Raw genomic sequence first — 18,243 nt, 5'->3', positions numbered from 1 at the left:
TGGGTACTTTCGTAGATGGACCTACGGAAGCATGTTACTTGTCAATACATTGGGTGCTTCCGTAGATGGACCTACGGAAAACCCCAACGTGCATCTCTGCCGTAGATGGATCTACGGAAGCAACTGAAACTCATAAACGCAAAAATGGCGTCTGAGTACAGTACCGGCCTATCAATTCATTTCTACACCTAAATAACACATTCTAATTCAATTTTAAAACTACTCTAAAATAACTATAAATTTCAAAAACTTACCGATTAAAATATCGCTTTGAACTTGATAGATAATTGAAGTTGATGTTGACAACGTAGCCGAACTTGATATTGATTATGAGGTAGGGGAAAAAGAGTTTAGGGTTGAGAAAGTATGAGGGTTGAGAGAGTTGAGTTTGAAAATGTGAAGAATGAGGGAGAGGAAAGGTCTGGCGCGAGATATAACACCAAAACCTTTCTGTAGATGTATCTACGGAACAAAACAAAGTTTAACACAAAAAAAAGGTGCTTTCGGAGATGCATCTACGAAAGCACGAGGACAAAATGGATAATTCGGTGGTGCGTGAGAAGGGCATGGGTTGGTTGAGAAATTCTCTTTTCCTTATCTTATATGACACGACATAGTATTCCTTAAAGACTGGGAGATGATCTTGTTTCACTAAGAAAGTTTTGGAGATTAAATTTGGTTATATGTTTGCTAATATTGCAATTTTGACAAAAAATTTTGAATTAAAAAAATAGTGAAGAAACTTGTGAGTTTTGATCGTTAGATTGATCTGTTGACACCATACAAGGTAGTAGGGGATTCAAGTTGCCACCCCTAAAATTATATTTGGCATCCTCCAATAATGAGTGTTATTACTCTTATGTCTATAAAAAAAAATTAAAAATTTATTTTCACGTTTAACGAAACTTTCAAGAAAATATCAAATTTTTCAAAAAAATCCGGTAATACATCTTCGACAAAAAAAAAAAAGTTTTACACTACCGAAAATTTTGAAATTTCCGATAAATTACTATCACTTTTCAAAATTTATTAGAAATTCGATAAATTTCAAAATTTCCGATAATATAAAAAAATTTGAAAAAATTTATACCGAAAAATTTGGGACGTTACTGAAAATTTCGTTTGCCACCCAAAATCATTTATAGACAATTTGAAATTAGAAAAATTATGAGTGTTAGATATAATTTAGGGGGTGGCAGTAGCATGTTAAGTAGTCCTTTATTTGATTGTTAGGTTCAACTGATCTATGTTAGAATCATCCATATTATATACAATATTTTCTTGAAATCTAGATGGAGAATTTGGTTATTATAATTAAATGACTAAATATGATTGACATATATTATATATAGATCTTTGTGATAAGCTGTGATAGCTACAACAATTCTAATTATCTTTGTGATAACCAAGTCAAAGGTTAGGACTGATCAATAGATGTTAATCAGTTCATTAGGATAGCTACAAGAATTCTATTTATTTTAGATGGATGGTTACAAAGACATATATTGTAAGACTTTGTGTGCTAGTTAGACTTTGTGTGCTCGTTAGAAGGCTTTTGGAGAAGGAATGACTTTACAAAATAAGATTTGAAGAAAAATTAAAGAAATATTTAACAATTATTGAAAGAATAGTTTATTGAAAGAATTGTTTATATAATCGTTAATATATTTTCAATTTTCAAAATACTATAACAATATAAATTATTATAGTTAAATAACTTATTTAAAAACTCCAAATTCCCGCAAACTACAAAATTTATGTTGCGAATAAAATTAAACTTGCAAAATTCTCTTTTCTTAATTCTTTTTTCTCTCCTTTTCCCTTTAAACTCTCAAACAAAACTTGCAAGAAGCTCTCATGAACATGACTTATATAAACTAAGCTCTCATGAACTTGAAATTTAGGGGTGATCAAAACCAAACCAACCCAATAGAAAACCGCAAACCAAACTAAACCAAACCGAAATCACAAAAAACCGCATTTGGTTCGGATTAGTTTGGGTCATTTTATAACAAAACCGCACGGTTCGATTCGGTTAGCGGTTTGTATTTTGTAAACCGAACCAAACCGAATCAAACCGCATTATGTTACAACCTAGCTTTTACTTAACTCACATCCAACCCAAACTTAAGTCTATTACACCTTAGCCTTATGATTACAAACAATTTTTTCATCCTTACACATATGATTTTAGTCCTGATCTTCTCAAATCTCTAATAGCATTATCGCGCCTTCTTTGCCACATACATCTTCCCTTTTTTTTCTATAATCTCTACTCTCTTATATTCTTTCTTTTTCACCTTCTCATTTTTATGCAAATGTTCCCTATTTTAGTTTCGTTTTTATCGCATATCTTCTTCTATAATCTCTCAATTCCTTTGTTTTTTCTTTTTCACCTTCCCTAATCTCTCATCTCTTCTATTTTTGTGTTTCATTCTAATAATTTTTATATTGTTTTATACTATTATTTTATGTTTATTAATTTCACTTTTATCTAATTTAATTTTTACATATTAAATAGAAAGTTGTTGTCAAAATATGATGAGTTATTTTGATAGTGTGTGAATGTCTAAATACAAAGTTATGTTGTCATCTACATGTATATGTATGGTTCAATAAAATATTTGTAAAAAACTGAACCAACCGAACCGAACCAAACCGCATTAGTTTGGTTTGGTTTGGTTTGGATTTTTTTTAAAAGCCAACTGAACCAAACCAAACCGCACGATTTTTTCTCTTGCGGTTCGGATGATTTTTTTTGTCAAAATCGCCCAAACCGCACCGCGAACACCCCTATATAAACTAATCTATGACGCAATTTTTATACCATTTTAATTAGGGTTAAATAAGTTTTTGGTCCCTATAAATATTGCAGTTTTATTCTTAGTCCCTGATGGGTTTTGGCAACGGTTTTAGTTGGTTTTGACAACGGTTTTTTTGTAAAAACAATTGTCTAAAGGCAGGGAAGGACTAAAAATGAAAACGACAATCTTTATAGGAATCAAAAACTTATTTAACCCTTTTAATTAAAAAATATTTTTATTTTTTATTTATTTTTAATTAAGTTTATTGTTTTGTTTAGTATGCTAAGACATTGACACTAGAACATGTTCCAAGGTATCCTCACAACACATGTTCCTTGAATCTAATGTAATGAGGCTAATTATTAGTCCATCTGTCTTTTTTAAGTGTCGTTTTAACATAAAGCTCTTTAACAAAGATAGTGGATTATCATAGTTATTTTTCTATTATACCCTCATTTATTTTCTCTTTCCAAATAAATTCAATCATATTCTCTCTCTTTTTATAATAACTAAATGAGAAAATAACTAATTTTATGGAAAATGTAAAATGGAGTTATTGATAAAGTAAGGGTATAATTGACAAATTATAACATTAAAATATAAAAACGACACTAAAATAGAAACAAAAAAAATGAGAACACAATTTGACTTTAAGCGCTCTTGGATCTGGCGATTTCCGGCGAAGAAATTTAGGTTTCCAATACGGTTTCATCCTCCTGTATCTGCCTGATCCTTCCTTGGTGTTGGTTTAAATTCTTAACTCTAGGGTTAGGGACCACGGCGGGGAGGGAAAAGAAGGAAAAAGGGGGATAGTTTGGGGAGAAGATGGCTCGTGGGGATACCTCTCAATAGTAGAAAAATTACAGTGCACCAGTGCCTTGGGCTAATGGAGAAAATAGTGAGCAAAATCAGACATTGGAGTTCTAGATTGCTTAGCTTTGCAGGGAGAACCCAACTGATTCAAAGTATGTTGTTCTCTACTAGCAACTATTGGATGCAGAGCCTCCCTATGCCTAAAAAAGTCATAAGGAACATTGAAGCCATCTGTCGTTCGAACCTCTGGGCTGTGACAAAAATTATAACAAGAAAGTCTCATGTTGCTTGGCAAAAAGTTTGCACTCCCAAAAAGAAAGGAGGGCTTAACATCATTGACCTCCATGAATGGAACAAAATCTGTATAGCAAAAAATCTGTGGAACTTGAATGATAAGGCTGACAACTTGTGGATAAGATGGATTAATGCGTACTACACAAAAGGCCAAAGCATCATGAAGGTTCCAATCAAGCAGTCGACATCTTGGGTGATGAAAAGTATTTTGAAAACCAGAGGATTTGTAACTCAGATGCAGGCTTGGCAACATAACCTCCAGAAAAGCAAGTACAATGCAAGAAGAATGTACATGAATTTAAAGGACTCTGTGCGAGATGTTTTGTGGAGGAAAATTATGTTCAATAACCTTGCTAGGCCTAAATCCATACACATATTATGGAGAGCTTACCATAATTAGTTTACCAACTAAGAAAAGACTTCACAAGTTTGGAATGCTCGACACTGATGAGTGTATTTTCTGCAAGGAGAGTGAGACCCTAGATCACATCCTGTTTGGCTGTCCAGGTACGATAATGGTGTGGGAGGGAGTTCTGATTTGGTTAAAATTGGCTCACATCCCTCAAAAGTGGAAAGAGAAATTAGATTGGTTTATCAATATGTGTAAGAAAAAAGGCTGGAGACAGAGAATTATTCAGTGTGCCTTTACCAAAACTATTCACGAGTGCTGGAGATTTAGGAGAGAATTATTCAGTGTGCCTTTACCGAAACTATTCACAAGTGCAAGAGATTTAGGAATACCAACTGCTTTGGAGAAAGTATGAGTCCGCAACAATGCACTTCCAACATCATAGATGTTGGGAAAATAAAAAAACTAGGCATCACTTGGGTAGACTAATGTTACCTTGGTAGAGGTCTGAGTAGTGGTCTGTTAGTAGCTTTTGCTTATTTGGATCAGTTTTTGATCACTTGCATTGCACTGGTCTGTTAGTAGCTTTTGCTTATTTGGATCAGTTTTTGATCACTTGCATTGCACTGTGTTTTGAATCTCAATAAAAAGTTATTCCTTTGATTCAAAAAAAAAAAAAAATAGGAAAAAAAATTCTTCTAAAACAACATTTAATAAGGAAGGGGGAGTAATTCTAAACCGCGAATTTTAAACTTTCATACTTGTAATTTAATTATTAATTCAACATTGAAAATTAGAATATTGGAACATGTTATTCATGAATCTTTCAATTTCGGAATTGAATTATCAATATTACCTTAATATTGTTCTGCTAGGCCATTTCACCTTTTAAAAAGCATATTGAATAATTTTCACTTAAACTAGTTCAAATTATGAAGGTTTTAGGAAGAAAAACAAATTGTAAATTATTTTCATTCCTTGCCAACCAGAATAGGATGCATAATTTCTGAACAGTTAAAGGAGTTTTATTCTTCAGTTCTAAAGTCACTCCGAAAGTATACTTCAAGAAAATACATACAGTTTGAATCCCGTCGAATTCATGAAGTATACTTCCAGACACGTGAAAGCTGGGGGGAAAGTTCTAACAAAATATCCATGATTTAATGTTTGATATTGAGAAATACTAACTAATATTGTCAGACACACAGAATTAATTCGCATTCCCGCCACCACAAGGGACAGGCCAAATCTCTATCAATTAACTCATGCTACTTACTACAAGATACTGATAAATGGGAGTGTGGATGGGTACTACACATCCAAGAAATATTGGATAAACCCCAACAACTCCACAGCTAAAACTGCGTTTGAGTATGACATGTTTGGTCAGACTTATTCTAGTAGCTATGATATTTCAACATGCCATTTCAATTCACTACAAGTTCCTAACCTGGTTCATGAAGAATGTGTAACAATGCAACATTCACCCATTCCAGCAAGCAGGTAAATCAGTATGTGAAGTTTTAAAAAAGTAAAGGCTCCAGCTCATTTAAGATAACGGCTTTGAACAGTTCAAATTTGGCCCTTCATTTTTGGCTTGAATCAGGAGAGCCATTTCCATAAGACACCAAGCCTTTCCCTCCATCGGAGCTTCTAGACGAAGACCTTGATCGGTTATCTTTGCTTGCTTTTCTTGGAGATTGTGATTCCACAGATGACCTCGATCGAGATGGACTCCTGCTGAGGGATGATGACATGCGCCTATTCACACGAGGAGGTGAACGATGGCGAACCGGGCTACGGCTTGGACTATACCGTCGAGAACGGTGAGGTGGGCTGCGTGATACAGATGGTGACCTGCTTCTCCTACTTCGGTACCTATATATAAGGTTTTATATAATCATATGCACACTCAAAAGGCTTGATGCCATCATAATTGATTTAGAATAATTGGTACCAGAAAATTTATCAACAATGAATCAAATCACTAAGAAATAAATCATGTTGCAACCACAATATTTTCACCCTGAATATTTTTTTTAAAATGTTAACAATGCAAAGGAAGTTAGAAAAAAAACCTTGGTGAAGTTCTTCTCCGTGGAGGTGGGCTCCTATTCCGCCTTGGGGAGTACCTTCTGTATCCAGAATATCTGATAGCAGAAAGAGTAAAAAGTTAGGACATTTAACTCTCATATTCTCAACAGAGACATACTAACTTAGTATGATGACTAATTAGAACTTATAAACCACATACTACGTAAGCAGTTTACCTGTCACGGTCATTCCTTCCATTATAGCGGTACCTGACAGGAGACCGGGAGCGGTACCTGACAGGAGACCGGGAGCGGTACCTGACAGGAGACCGGGAGGGGGTTCTGTACCTTCTAGCATAAGAGTATCGTTCACTGAAACCTCTTCCTCTCCTGATACGTTTTGGTGAAACATCAGGTGACACACTCCTTGACAGACTCCTCTCACGAGGTGTCCTTGCCCTACGGACAGGGCTACGACTCCTGGAATAGCTGCGGTGATTGTCTCTCCCTGCCAATCTAACAGGACTTTGGCTAATGCTTCTCAAAGGAGCTCGGCCGGAACTTCTGCTGAGACTTCTGGCAGGTGATCTAATTGGACTTCTGCTGAAGCTCTTTCTTGACACTCTCACAGGACTCCTACTGACCGTTCTTCGTGTTGATACTCTAGCAGAACTCCTGCTCCTGCGGCTTTGAGAAACAGATCTCACAGGGCTCTTGCTAAAACTTCTGCGGTCAGGACTTCTAACAGGGCTCTTGCTGACATTTCTATGAATGTGTGTTCTCACAGGGCTTCTACTGATACTTCTCCCCTTCCTCCCTCTCACAGGGCTTCTGCTGATGCTTCTGTTTAGACTCCTGCTGATGCTTCTGCGGTCAGGACTTCTAACAGGGCTCTTGCTGACATTTCTATGAATGTGTGTTCTCACAGGGCTTCTACTGATACTTCTCCCCTTCCTCCCTCTCACAGGGCTTCTGCTGATGCTTTTGTTTAGACTCCTGTTGATGCTTCTAACAGGACTCCTGCTTAAACTCCTCTGTGATGGAGCACGGGGGCTTTTACTTCTGATCAACCTTTCTTTTGGACTAATGCTTGGGATTTTACTCCCACGATTGGGACTAATACTCATACTCTTGCTCAAGGTTTGCTTAGGACTCATGCTTCGACTCCTGCTCATTAACTTTTAATAAAATGCCAGATCTGGAAGAAATGGTAAGCATAAGAAAAAACAAAGGTGTGACAAGATTAGAAAGTAGACCTAGATTTCCCTGGATTATCATCCATCACATCAGGCTGCCTCTCTTCATATCTGTCAGATCTATGGTTGGCCCCAATGCCGTTGCTACGCTGCGCTCCATTTTCCTTTGGGAATTCTCCCTCCTCTATATTGCTCAGCCCCTCCCTCTTTTTAAGATTAATAGGAGATGATTCTTTCTCCAAAACTGAGGATGACTGGACTTCAGCTGTAAAAGAAAAAGAAAAAAAAGGACAAGACATCACCACATGCTACAAAGGAACCAAAAACTATGAAAAAAAATATATAAAATACTATAGAATTAAGCTACAAGTTTGATGAAATTAAATTGCAACAAGGACCAGCAAATGAAATTTTACTTTTGCTAAGTGCAATTACTTCATTTTTCCAATTCTAAGGCAAACTATATGACATCATTCCTAGCAACCAATAGAAGGCAAGAAAAAAGGGCATCCTTAAATACAGTTCAATCAAGAGACGATGCAAGGTTAGATGAGTTAAAAAAAAATCAGCTGGTAAAAATTGTCCTTGGTGGCATTTATTTTTCAGTACATAATTCCATGTAAAATGATGATGAAATATGATGACAAATCATAAATTACCCGGAGGCCCCCAAAAGAACCCTTGCAACATCTAGCTTATATTTTAGGATTTGGCTTGGCCAGAGACAAAAGATAAAATAATTTATTGGATAAACTTAAATTAAACAAAAAACAAAGGACTTCAAAATTACCATTTTTCTGAGAATGATCTTTGTGCTTTTGAATTCTCCCTTGAGTATCAAGACCTTGGCCACTGGAGCTATCGTTACTCTTACTTGCACTATCTGCATCAGTTTGACTGTCTGATTCCCTAACACCACACAACAAAATCTCAGTGACAACCACCAAAATTGTTAACGAAAGTAGAATTACCAGTTAAAAATGTATGTGTTAATACATGTTTTAACTTGTTGAGAGCAATGGATCCAGCAAAAACTCGTGTGATAGGTTAATAACTATAATAATCATATATATAAAACAGCAGCTCGCAATATTAAAACCACCTATGTCACATGCTATAGGAAAAAAAAAAACAACCACGACCAATATGAGAGCACATGATATTCATGATACAATAATAATTTTTTCACAAGCAACTTCGACTAGAGGTTTATATCCATATATCATAACCAAATGTTTAATCAGATTCAGTACCTCTTTGATTTACGTTTTGATCGCTTATCTAGTTTCCTTCGCTTCTTTTCTCGGCGTTTATCTCTTCTTTTTCCATGTCGATGTTTATCTTTCCTAGATCTCTTTCTCTTCCTCCGCCTGTCATCACTAGACGAGCTTGTGTAAGATGACGAGGACAAATCTGAGTCAGAGTCACTGTCACTTTCTGAAGATTCTGTGTCTGAATCTGAGGAGCTATCTGATTCTGATGAGTAATGTTTTCTCTTTTTCCTTCGGTCTCCTGAAGATTTTTTATGTTTTCCCTTCCTCCGCACTTCATGACTAATGGCTTCAGCAGATCCATTCCTTCCAATTTTTGACTTGTGTGTCTTCTTACCATCTAAAACAACAAAAATGAAAATTCAAATGAACAAATCAAATACATTTAAAAATGGCATTATAGGCTGCACAGAAGCATCAATCAACTTGAAGAGGGAAAATAAACACTACAACACATTATAGTATGACCTTTAAAAGCTTGGAAATGAAATGTTCAGAAGATGATTAGGGATGTATCTACCATCATTCATATTAAAGGAGTAAATCAGTGTTCCTTAAATGGGCTATCTAATTCTCACCCTCATTATGTTCACCACTATTAACTATTTTGACAGTTACGGATGGGAGTCCTTCTTCATCGCCCACGTCTTCAATTTTCTTCAAAACATCATACCCTAGCACAAGTTTGCCAAAAGCTACATGCTTCCTGCAAAATGATCCCATAGCTAAACACGTAAGCAAGCTGAGCATTTAGTTCCATGAACCAAAAGGATGACTCTATATCAATTTACACACCAACCCAATGCAAGAATGGTAAACAGTAAGATCGTATTTTACTATAGTTTAAATTTTAAACAAGTAGATCATCAAGTAAAGCTTGTTAAATAGGGCTTATTGCCAGTGCAGCAAAAAAAAAAAATAAGCCAATTGCCATTTGAATAAACGATTTAAAATTTCAAGAAGCACTCAAGAAAGAAGAATATGTTAACAATTCTTTATGGTTATTTTAGTCAAATTCTATGTTATATATCTCAGATAGCGGCGTTAAATCAAGATATGGGTACGTTAATAAGAAATAAAAGTTATTTATAAAATGTATGACTAAAAAAGTTTTTAAAAAATCAAAAAAGTGTTAAGATCCAATAACAAAGAACTTAAAATACATAAATAGACTAGATTGATACATGAGAAAACTACAAATTTCACTCAAAACCTATCCTGTCGGAGCGGCATCGTTCTGAAACCAATCCGATTATCGCAGTTGTTACAGCCGAGTCACCCGTCTGTCGGCGCGGCCTGGTGCTGTTTTCTTGGTTTTGCTGTTATGTGCCGAGATAACGGCTGGAACAGCCGAGTTTGGTAACATAGGTCAAATTGTTTTAGAATGAGCTAATTACTAGGCCATTTCTATAGCTGTTACAACGACTTACTTTTCATTAGTTTTGATTCTAACTGATAAAAATATGCAAAAAAAAAAATCTTACATACATGGGTTTCATTCAAAAGCTTTTTTAACTAATTCATCAAAACAGTACTAAAATTTTCTTATTTGTTGATAGCAAATAATCTCAAATAAGTTGTCCTTGTCCAAACGGTCACAAAGTAGTTAACAAAATGGCACTGGGTATTAGAGTATTCAATAGCATAGCATTGTAAAAGCAAGCCAGTCAGTTTAGACTGACACCTGGCAATTGTAATCAGGACTACCTGCTACAGCAGGTCACAGCTTGACTCTATATAAAGCAAGCTGTGCATCTTTTGTAACTAACTTTACAGATCTACAACAAAGAGTTGTAACTGAAATACAAAAGTTCATCTATCTTTTCTCTTTCTAATATGGTACCAGTTTAGCTTCTCGATCCATGGCCTCACCGTCAGGATCACCGTCTTCCGCTCAAGTTACACCGTCTTCTACTCCGCCGCCGGCGGCGGTGGTGGATGAATCTCGTCGTCTTCAGTTCGCACTGAAGATCGCTTACAAACTTGATGAAAAGAACTTTCATCTATGGCGCCAACAAGTGGAGCCGTACATCAACGCGCACAATCTCACCGATCTCGTCGTCTGTCCTCGCATTCCGTCCAAGTTTCTCTCCGACGATGATCGTCGTTCCGGTTCCGTCAATCCGGCGTATGCGTCGTGGCTTCAGAAGGATCAGTTGCTGTTATCGTGGCTTCAATCAACGTTATCGAGCGACATCATGTCCAGAGTTCTCGGTTGCACTCATTCTCATCAACTTTGGGATCGCTTGTTCAATTACTTTCAGAAGCAAACTCGCGCGCGTGCACTCCAACTCCGTGTGGAACTACGTGCTGCGATGCTCGATTCACAATCTATTTCTGATTATCTGTTGAAGATTCGCACGATCGTTGATGCCCTAGCCTCGATTGGAGATCCTGTTCCAGTTACGCATCACATTGACGTCATTCTTGAAGGATTACCAAGTGAGTATGCCTCTGTTGTTTCTGTTGTAGAAAGTAAGTTTGGAGATATGGATTTGGATGAAGTTGAGATCCTGCTTATTGCTCATGAGTTACGATTGAACAAGTTCAAGAAGCAAACTACTCCAGACATTGCCTCTCTGAACCTCACTCATGCTCCTACTCAAACTTCATCACCTTCACCTGATGTGTCCAAGCCTGACATTCCTTCTGCTGCTCCTGCTACACCTTCGCCTGAACCTGACTATGCTTCCTTCAGAGGAGGAAGGTCTAATAGAGGTGGTAGAGGTGGCAGAGGTAGAGGTGGCAGGACCTCTGGTGTTCAGTGTCAGCTTTGCACTAAAGTTGGACATTCTGCCTTGAATTGTTGGCACAGGTTCAACCAACAGTTTCAGCCTCAAGTTGCATATGCCAACACTCCTTATACTTCAGCTCCATGGTCCACTCCTCAGGTTGCCTATGCTCAAAGTCCTGCTAATGTGTGGATAAGACCTACTGCTACTGCTCAAGCCAGGCCAACTGCTTATGCATACACTCCTAGCACTTTTGTTGCCAATGCTGCTCCTGTCCAAGCTGCTGCCACCTGGTATCCTGACTCAGGTGCCTCATTCCATGTCACCAATGATGCTGCCAATATTCAGCAACAAGCTCCTTGTGAGGGACATGACCAAATCTTTGTAGGAAATGGTCAAGGTCTGCCAATTTCCTCCACTGGTTCTAGTACCTTTTTCTCTACTTGTCAACCTCACACATCTCTTTCTCTCAATCATCTTTTACATGTGCCTTCAATTACTAAAAACTTAATCAGTGTTAGCCAGTTCTGCAAAGATAATCATGTTTATTTTCTCTTTACTGCTGACTCTTGCCTTGTCAAATCTCAGGTGTCCAATGATGTTCTTCTAGTTGGCAAAGTTGGCTCAGATGGCTTATATGAATTTCCTCATCTTGCTGTTTCCAAGTCTGCTAAGTCTTTAGTCAGTTCTAATAATGTTGTACCTAGCATTAATGCTACTGCTGTATCTTCTTCTTTGTCCAATATATGGCACCTAAGATTAGGCCATCCCAATGTCAATACTCTTAAACTTGTATTGCAGAATTGTAATATTCCTATTCATAATAAAATGCATGATTTCTTTTGTACTGCTTGTTGTGTTGGCAAAGCTCACAAACTACATTCTCCTCTTTCTCATACTGTCTATAAGTCTCCTCTTGAACTGTTATATTGTGATCTTTGGGGTCCTTCACCCCAATCTTCCACTCAAGGGTTCAAATACTATATCTCATTTGTAGATGCCTTTTCCAAATTTACTTGGCTCTATCTGCTTAAGACCAAAGCTGAAGCACTTAGTGTTTTTAAACAGTTTAAGGCATTTGTTGAATTGCAGCTTGGCTTCCCCATCAAGGCTATTCAGTCTGATTGGGGTGGAGAATTCAGACCTTTCTCCAAGTTTCTTGCTGAACTTGGTATACAACACAGAATTATTTGCCCCCATACACACCATCAAAATGGAGTGGTGGAGAGGAAGCATAGACATATTGTTGACTTGGGTCTAACTCTGCTGAGTCATGCTTCTCTGCCTATTTCTTACTGGGACTTTGCCTTCTGTACTGCTGTTTATCTCATTAACAGACTTCCCTCTTCATCTGTTAAGTTTCAGGTACCTTACACACTATTATTCAAGTCCTCTCCTGATTACAAGTTTCTGAAGGTGTTTGGTTGTGCCTGCTTTCCTCTTCTCAGACCATACAATGCCCACAAGCTGGAGTTCAGGTCTCATGAGTGCCTTTTCTTGGGGTATTCAGCTTCACACAAAGGGTATAAATGCTTGTCTCCCACTGGAAAGTTATATATATCCAAGGATGTCCTGTTTAATGAGTCCAGGTTTCCTTTTCTGGAACTCTTCCCTAACCCTCCCAACACTTCTACATCATCTACACCTAAATCTTCCTCTATTTCATCTCTGCACCATCTGCTGCCTCCTAGTGCAGCCTCTCCCTTACCCATGCCTAATCCCATTACAGCTGTACCCTTCTCTTCCTCAAAATCCTCTAATTCTTCTTCCACAGATACATCCACTCCCTCACCTCATCCTACAAATAACCTGTCACCCTCTAGTGACCTGTCCAATTCTCTACCCTCTACATCCCCTACTACTACTTCAGCATCCTCTCCTTCTATGTCTACAGGTGCTGATTCTTCTTCTTCTATCCCTCTAAATGCTGTCCCTGTTGTGCAGAAGCCAAATAATCATCATCAGATGATTACTAGAGCCAAATCAGGCTTTGTACAACCAAGGCTTCAACCTTCTCTGTTGCTCACACAGTCTGAGCCCAAAACAGTTAAACAGGCCCTTGCTGATGACAAGTGGAAGTGTGCAATGCAGGCTGAATATGATGCCTTATGCAAAAACAAGACCTGGTCCCTGGTACCTCTACCTCCCAACAGACAACCTATTGGGTGTAAATGGGTGTTCAGGATCAAGGAGAATCCTGATGGGACAGTTAACAGATATAAGGCACGACTTGTGGCCAAGGGGTTTCACCAGAAACAGGGGTTTGATTACAATGAAACATTCTCCCCTGTGGTCAAACCCATCACCATTAGACTCATTCTCACTGTGGCTTTATCAAGGCATTGGTCCATTCAGCAATTGGATGTCAACAATGCATTTCTGAATGGTCTTCTTACTGAAGAGGTTTACATGGAACAGCCCTCTGGGTTTGTTCAGTCTAACTCTTCTCTAGTTTGCAAGATGCACAAGGCCCTCTATGGTCTCAAACAGGCCCCTAGACAATGGTTTGAGAGATTGCAACAAGCCTTGCTTCAGCTTCACTTCAAACCTAGCAAGTGTGACCCTTCTCTCTTTGTCTTTAAGTCTCACAAGGATACCATCTATCTCTTGGTATATTTGATGATATTATCATCACTGGCAGCAACTCACATTTGCTTCAAGATGTCATCACCAAGCTCAATTCCTCCTTCTCTCTCAAACATCTTGGTGCCTTGGATTATTTTCTGGGCATAGAGGTCAAACATGCTTCTAATGGCTCCATGCTTCTCACACAGGCCAAATACATCAGGGACTTGCTCCACAAAACCAAAATGACTGATTGCAGTCCTGTCAACTCTCCTATGCAAACCTCTTGCAAGCTCACTAAGGCTGGTTCCTCTGCTCTTCAGGATCCCTTCATGTACAGGTCTGTTGTAGGGGCCCTCCAATATGCCACCATTACCAGACCTGACATAGCCTATTCTGTCAACAAAGTTTGCCAGTTTATGGCTCACCCACTTGAGGCTCATTGGGTTGCAGTGAAAAGAATCCTCAGATATCTCAAGGGTACTCTCAACTTTGGTTTACAACTGTCTGCTCTACCTTCCACTCAGCTGCCCTCCATTAGAGTCTTTTGTGATGCAGATTGGGCTTCAGATCCAGATGATAGAAGGAGCACCTCAGGTGCTGCTATTTACTTTGGCAATAATTTGATCTCATGGTGGTCCAAGAAACAGCCAGTGGTTGCTAGATCTAGCACTGAAGCTGAGTACAGGAGCCTTGCCCAAGCTACTGCTGATTTACTATGGCTGCAAACCTTGTTCACTGAGCTTGGTATCTCCACTCTACAACCTGTTGTCTTGTGTGATAATCAGTCAGCTGTTCTACTGGCTCACAATCCTATCATGCACACTCGTACCAAACACATGGAAATTGACCTTTTCTTTGTCAGGGAGAAGGTGCTGGCCAAGAAGATCTCTGTTGCTCACATTCCAGGAGTAGATCAAATTGCAGATGTCCTTACAAAACCTCTCTCCTCTCCTAAATTTCTGGAATTTAGACACAAACTCAGGGTTGCTAGCTCCCCATGAGTTTGTGGGGGGGGTATTAGAGTATTCAATAGCATAGCATTGTAAAAGCAAGCCAGTCAGTTTAGACTGACACCTGGCAATTGTAATCAGGACTACCTGCTACAGCAGGTCACAGCTTGACTATATAAAGCAAGCTGTGCATCTTTTGTAACTAACTTTACAGATCTACAACAAAGAGTTGTAACTGAAATACAAAAGTTCATCTATCTTTTCTCTTTCTAATACTGGGAATAAATCAGATAAACAAACCTATCCAGATGGTGATCAGCTTTCAAAGTGATGATAAAATGTGAACCAATAGTGTTACGATCAGCAATGGCCATGGATAGAAGGCCTAGAGAATCATGCTTTAGCTTAGGAGACTCATCTGAAAAAATATGTCACGGATGCAATTATAAGAACTAAATAAGCCGAGACATAACATAACTCAAAAGAACTCAAGCTTAGGAATATGGGTTCAAGACGACAACTTAGCATTCTAACCTGGAAACTTGGGATAAATGCTTTCTCCACCAGTCCCTGCCAAACACAGAAAAAAGATACATGAATTACTATAATGTACAACACATGGCATTTGGGATGCATGCAGAGGAAAAGTGATGGCTGTTAATGAGGTTTCACTGCATACTAACTGTCACTAAAAATAAGAGAAAAAGTGACAATAAGAACTTTTACATTATTATTGGTTCAAGATAGTTTGATAAGTTAACAACTACATGATTTTAAAACATCCTAAAGAACAGATCATGAGAAGAAACTTGCATGAAGATAAAAGCCAATGTTGGCATGGTTTTAATTTAAAATTAGTAACCCGGACATGAAAATGAACTAAGGCTTGCAACCCGGACAACTGAATGGTCAAATGATAAAATAAATAAATAAAGTGACTACATGTATTATATCAAATTGCAACCTTTAAAGGTGAGAAAATAATTCACAGTATGAGGCAAAGAATCAAAGAATAAATACTTACCATTTCGATTAATAAAATCACCACCCTGCAAAAGTGAAACTAACCATTAATACAAACAATCAAATTATAATAATGCATACAAATAGTCTGGTCAACGATGACTTATTACAATTATGAGTATTAATAACATCATAAGTACAACCTTAAAACTATATCACAAGTAAAGCAGTCGTGACCATCAGCCCTGTATCCTACAGAATAAACAAGGGAAACTGACAAAATAGGGACCACTACTAAGCCGTTTTCAACCACAAAATACAAAAAACTTACAATAGGAACTACCAAATAACGATATAGATGTACGAAAAAGTAAAAACATACCTTCACAATGGAGCCTTTTATGATTTGATGGAAGAAAGAGCCCTTGTAGTGCAGTGATTTTCCAGTATTAGGACTGACTCCTCTTTCTCCTGAAATGGGAAATAACACATTTCAAAGAAAAAGAGAAGGTAAATCAGTTATTTGTCGATTAGGAAGATGACATGTATTTTAAGCTAATATATTCCATGCACTACTCAAAACCAAAAGGCATTAACATGTCCAACAATCTTCAGTTGATGATGGATAAGCAATAATGATGATATGCGGAATTTTAAGAAAAAAAAAAAAGGAATTGTCCTAGTTCAATCAACATGTGTTACTAATGAAGAAACTTGTATGCAAATCAAATGTATTATTACCAGTACACAGTGCACGAAAATTTTCAGCTGTCTTAGGAGCAACGTCATGGAAAAGCTGAGATAACAAACAACGTAGCATTAGGTTGATTATCGTAAATTCGCACTGTGTATGCATGAATCATTGGAAAGAAAGTATAAAAGAAAGTACCTCAAACACCATTCTTTCAGAAGGATCCCCATCTATAGACACATCCATAAACACCATAGGGTTCTTCTTCTTTGCCATAGTGTTTCTTACTGATCAGAATCTAAACAAAATTAACCACCAACTGATAATTACATAAAAATCAACAGTTCACTGATCCGGAGCAATAATTCACAATCAATGAATAATGCAAACAAACAAACTTTAGTCAGGAAACCAAACTATCCCGCGGCACTTTCAAGCTAAAACAACATAAGTTTCACATAACCTACCTGAATTCACATTGACTTAACAAGTTATAACTACAACAAACCTTACTGAAACAACAAACCTATAAATTAATTAATCGCAATCTTATCGAAAAATAAAGACGGCGGAAGACTTGTTTGGCAGCACAATCAATCTGCTACTGTAAAGAGATAAGCTCAAGAAAGCATCCAACTGTAACAGAATTGCAGTAACAGAAAGTGCTGAATCAGTTAGACGCTTCTGGTGTAAATACCAGAGTGACGTGAAATTGGCGTTCCCTTTGTTTCTCGCATTTTTCATAATTAAGAAATTACCAGTTATCAATACAAACAACAAAAATATCACATGCAACTAGTTTTCAGCAGAAAACTTCTACCTATATAATATAACTGATTCTCGCAAATCAGCGATAACAATAAATTGAGTGAAGAAAACCAGATCAGCGACAGGAAGAGACTAAATCGAAGCATTTTCAGTATAAAAATGAAACGTAATTGGATGAAAAAATGTAAATGCGTAGAACTTCTTGAAGTGAAAACCTAAAACCCTAGCTGATTATGAAACGCGAGGTACCTATGCAGAATAAGCGAAGATAGCGGTGTTTTGAGAGGGTTTTAGGGTTACATGCATGGATTGAGTAAAGAGAAGAGTTAAGAAACGATGGAAGAGGAGAGAGTAGAGCTTACCTGAACCGCAAAAGAGAGAGAATAAGAGAATGAGAAAGTGAGAATCTGGGTTTGGGTATATAAAATGAGTTTTTCTACCAGTTCTACTAGTTCTAACTGGAGCGTGAATTTACTTCACTATCCCTCTCCGCATTTCAGATTATTTTCCTCAATTTTTTTTTATTTCTCTCATATAAGTTATTGATTTTTAAGGCGTTCAATTCTCCGCTTAAAGTTTTTTGGCAAATTCAGAATAGATGGTTGAGTTGTATAGATATTGTTTCTAGATGGAATTTTATGGTTTCTCATATTTTTAGGGAAGGGAATAGTTGTGCGGATGCACTTGCTAATCATGAGTTATCCTTACCTGATTATACTCTTTTTTTTTCCATCCCCTCCTTCTTAAGGGCTGATTTTGTAAAGAACAGACTTGGCATACCGTTCTTTAGATTTGTGACTTATTGATAGGG

General features: G+C 37.5%; 1 protein-coding gene across 2 annotated transcripts; it reads right to left on the bottom strand.

Moving 5' to 3' along the window:
• Nucleotides 1–5,399: 5,399 nt before the first annotated feature.
• Nucleotides 5,400–17,917, bottom strand: LOC131596260 (peptidyl-prolyl cis-trans isomerase CYP95-like). Of its 2 annotated transcripts, XM_058868866.1 has the most exons (14): nt 17,795–17,917; nt 16,863–16,962; nt 16,715–16,769; nt 16,356–16,444; nt 16,035–16,059; nt 15,545–15,580; nt 15,311–15,428; nt 9,339–9,466; nt 8,743–9,100; nt 8,280–8,398; nt 7,550–7,754; nt 6,531–7,460; nt 6,339–6,410; nt 5,400–6,138 (listed from the first exon to the last, which is right to left on the bottom strand). In XM_058868866.1, the coding sequence occupies exons 2-14, from the start codon at nt 16,938–16,940 to the stop codon at nt 5,847–5,849; spliced, it is 2,505 nt and encodes an 834-aa protein (XP_058724849.1). In that variant the 5' UTR covers nt 16,941–16,962; nt 17,795–17,917; the 3' UTR covers nt 5,400–5,846. The 2 variants fall into 2 exon arrangements, with proteins under 2 accessions (XP_058724849.1, XP_058724850.1); XM_058868867.1 differs by lacking the exons at nt 16,356–16,444; nt 16,715–16,769; nt 16,863–16,962; nt 17,795–17,917 and adding an exon at nt 16,177–16,225.
• Nucleotides 17,918–18,243: the final 326 nt, after the last annotated feature.

Source organism: Vicia villosa, linkage group LG4, assembly GCF_029867415.1.
Source record: "Vicia villosa cultivar HV-30 ecotype Madison, WI linkage group LG4, Vvil1.0, whole genome shotgun sequence".
NCBI classification, from domain to species: Eukaryota; Viridiplantae; Streptophyta; class Magnoliopsida; order Fabales; family Fabaceae; genus Vicia; species Vicia villosa.
Note: the sequence above shows the minus strand (reverse complement) of the source record. Positions and strands in the feature narration are given on the sequence as shown.